The sequence below is a fragment of the Castor canadensis genome, chromosome 13 (assembly GCF_047511655.1).
Source record: "Castor canadensis chromosome 13, mCasCan1.hap1v2, whole genome shotgun sequence".
NCBI classification, from domain to species: Eukaryota; Metazoa; Chordata; class Mammalia; order Rodentia; family Castoridae; genus Castor; species Castor canadensis.
The window spans coordinates 54,368,043-54,371,000 of record NC_133398.1 but is presented as its reverse complement, the minus strand read 5'-3'; the positions used below and the strand labels follow the sequence as shown (position 1 = coordinate 54,371,000).

General features: G+C 48.9%; 1 protein-coding gene across 1 annotated transcript; it reads left to right on the top strand.

Moving 5' to 3' along the window:
- The first annotated feature begins 769 nt into the window (after positions 1-769).
- Positions 770-2,708, top strand: LOC109674214 (paraneoplastic antigen Ma1-like). Its single transcript, XM_020151251.2, is given in 2 exon segments — positions 770-1,459; positions 1,462-2,708. Coding segments are annotated over 2 exon segments (1,053 nt in total). The 5' UTR covers positions 770-867; the 3' UTR covers positions 1,923-2,708.
- The last annotated feature ends 250 nt before the right edge of the window (positions 2,709-2,958 follow it).

Below are 2,958 nucleotides of genomic sequence, written 5' to 3'. Positions count from 1 at the left end.
GGTTTAATTCTTGAGTTTCCACTAAATTAACAATTCCTATGTTTTTCCTTCAAATCATTTGACTTACAAAAATGTTTGCAGTTTTTCATCTGGTCACCTAATGTCATATGAAACACTGCTGCTTTTCCCTTTACACATCCTTATCCATTGCTATACTACTCTAAATCTAACCTTGGTTTTCCTGAAGAGCAAAACATCCCTTGTTGATTATGGACGTGAGAACACTGTCCAAACCTTCACTTTCTTCTTAGAGACTCCTCTTGAATAAGCCTGATTTAATTATGCTTATTAATCATTTATACTTAAAGAAACTAAAACTTTCAAGCAGGCTATACGCTGACCTGCTGGCCTGGCCACCGCCCTCGAGGCCTTGGGACATCGTCTCCCGCCAAACCACCGCTTCTCGCTCGCCTTAAGTCCAGGCTGCAGCGGCGAACGCCTGGTCGACTCCGGGAGCGACTGCGAGCGAGCGCCGGGCATCCGAGGAGCGGCCACCCCCGCGACCTCACCCGGCTGTCTCCCGCCCCGAGGCACCTGCCCTCCTGTGGCCATCCCTCCTCGTCACCCGCCGGCTACGCGACGCCCAGGCTGCGGACTCCGGCCCCGGTGCAAGATGGGGACAGCCGCGTGACTGAGCATTCACGAGACTCTGCTGCGTGGAGACCCCCACCCCCCACCAGGACTGAGTTTGGGGCAGGGAAAGGGCGAGACCAGGACTCGGGTCATTTGTTAATTGTGATCGCGTGAAGCTTGCAGCCCTCTGGCCTTCTTGGGGGGAAGTGTCTACTGTCCCAAGGCCAAGAACACGGTGAGCCAGTCTAATCCGCATCTGTAGAATTGGCGCCCTTGCTCGCTGGGGAAGTGGCCATGACACTGTTGGAAGACTGGTGCAGGGGGATGGATGTGAACCCCCAGAGGGCTCTACTGGTGTGGGGCATCCCGGTGAACTGTGATGAGGCAGAAATTGAAGAGACCCTCCAGGCTGCGATGCCCCAGGTCCCCTATCGAGTACTTGGGATAATGTTCTGGAGGGAAGAGAATGCCAAAGCAGCCTTGTTAGAGCTCACTGGTGCTGTCGATTACTCTGCGATCCCCAGGGAGATGCCAGGCAAAGGAGGGGTCTGGAAGGTGATCTTTAAGACCCCCACTTCCGATGCTGAGTTTTTAGAAAGGTTGCACCTGTTTCTAGCTAGAGAAGGGTGGACCGTGCAAGATGTTGCCCGTGTCCTTGGGTTTCAAAACCCTGCTCCAGTCCCAGGCCCAGAAATGTCAGCAGAGATGCTCAACTATATTTTGGATAATGTCATTCAGCCCCTTGTTGAATCTATATGGTACAAGAAACTGACGCTGTTCTCTGGGCGGGACATCCCGGGGCCTGGGGAGGAGACCTTTGATCCCTGGCTGGAGCACACTAATGAAGTCATAGAGGAGTGGCAGGTGTCTGATGTAGAAAAGAGAAGGGTTTGATGGAGAGTCTGAGAGGCCCTGCCGCTGATGTCATCCGCATCCTCAAGACCAACAACCCTGCCATAACCACCGCTGAATGCCTGAAGGCTCTGGAGCAGGTGTTTGGGAGCGTTGAGAGTTCCAGGGATGCGCAGGTCAGGTTTCTGAACCCGTACCAGAACCCAGGAGAAAAGTTATCAGCTTACGTCATTCATCTGGAGCCTCTGCTGGAAAAGGTGGTGGAGAAGGGGGCCATTGATAAAGATAACGTGAACCAGGCCCGCCTGGAGCAGGTCATTGCGGGAGCCAACCATAGTGGGGCCATCCGAAGGCAGCTGTGGCTGACCGGGGCTGCAGAAGGGTCGGCCCCTAACCTCTTCCAGTCGCTAGTGCAGATCCGTGAGGAGGAGGCCAAAGAGGAGGAGGAGGAGGCTGAGGCCGCCCTCCTGCAGTTAGGCCTGGAGGGTCACTTCTGAGTCCCCGGAGAGGAGGCTTTTGTGCAGACCTAGATGAGAGCTGCTTTCCGTGTCCTTGTGCCGTCATACAGGCCTGCCTCGAGAAGTAAAGACCTAGCCCTGTTCTGTTTTTTGTTGCTTTTTTTGTGGTGGGGGGGGCGGGGCAGGGGAGTCAGGCCTGTATATTCCTGTAACATTTGTAAAATTGTTCAAGTGGAGCACCATGAATTTTTGCAAAAAATACAAGTGGGTCATGCTGGCTTAAATGCCAGGGAAAGACTTGGACACAAGTGCTTGGTGCAAGCTGTCATCAAGGCATCCTCAGTTGTGAAAATCATGAACCTGGGACACTTACCATCAAGATATCTTAATTAAATGTGACATTGCATGTTCAGATGTTTAGTACAGAGCCTGGCTTGCAGGAAGTGTCCAGTAATAATGTGAACTGTTAACATTTGTTACTAATACCGTGAATAGTTTGTTTACTGTCAGCTGTTCCTGATTTATATTAATTGGAAAAAATGTACATTTATTAGATGATTTTACTCAGTTTTACAATGCAGATTTCTTTCTCTTTCAACATCTGGATCCGTCTAACTGAATTCTTTGACTACAAAATGGGATGTTAGAAAAAATATGGAGCTGTGAAAGTCAGTTTTTCACTGTATAAGACAGGTACAAATTACCTGGAAGGTTGATCAAACTAGTTACACAGTGACACATTCTCCCATGTCACATCTTTGTCATGGCATAATTCTGTTCATGCTGATTCTAAGTGTTCTAAATTTGAAATTATCAAGTAAATATATACAAATAAAAATAATTTTAAAATTCAAAAAAAAAAAGACTTACATTTGTGGTTAATGTACAAGCTCTCACTGAACTTAGTTGACAAAGTTGTCTTCCATGGGTGTCCGTTAGTTCTGACACTACTGCATGTGTACATGGAACTGAAGAATTCAGAGTGTGGCAGGTGGTGGGAACAATTACGTTCATTAACATGCTGATCATGCAAGCTTTATATGCACGCTTTCTGGGGATAATTCTTGTGTTTTAC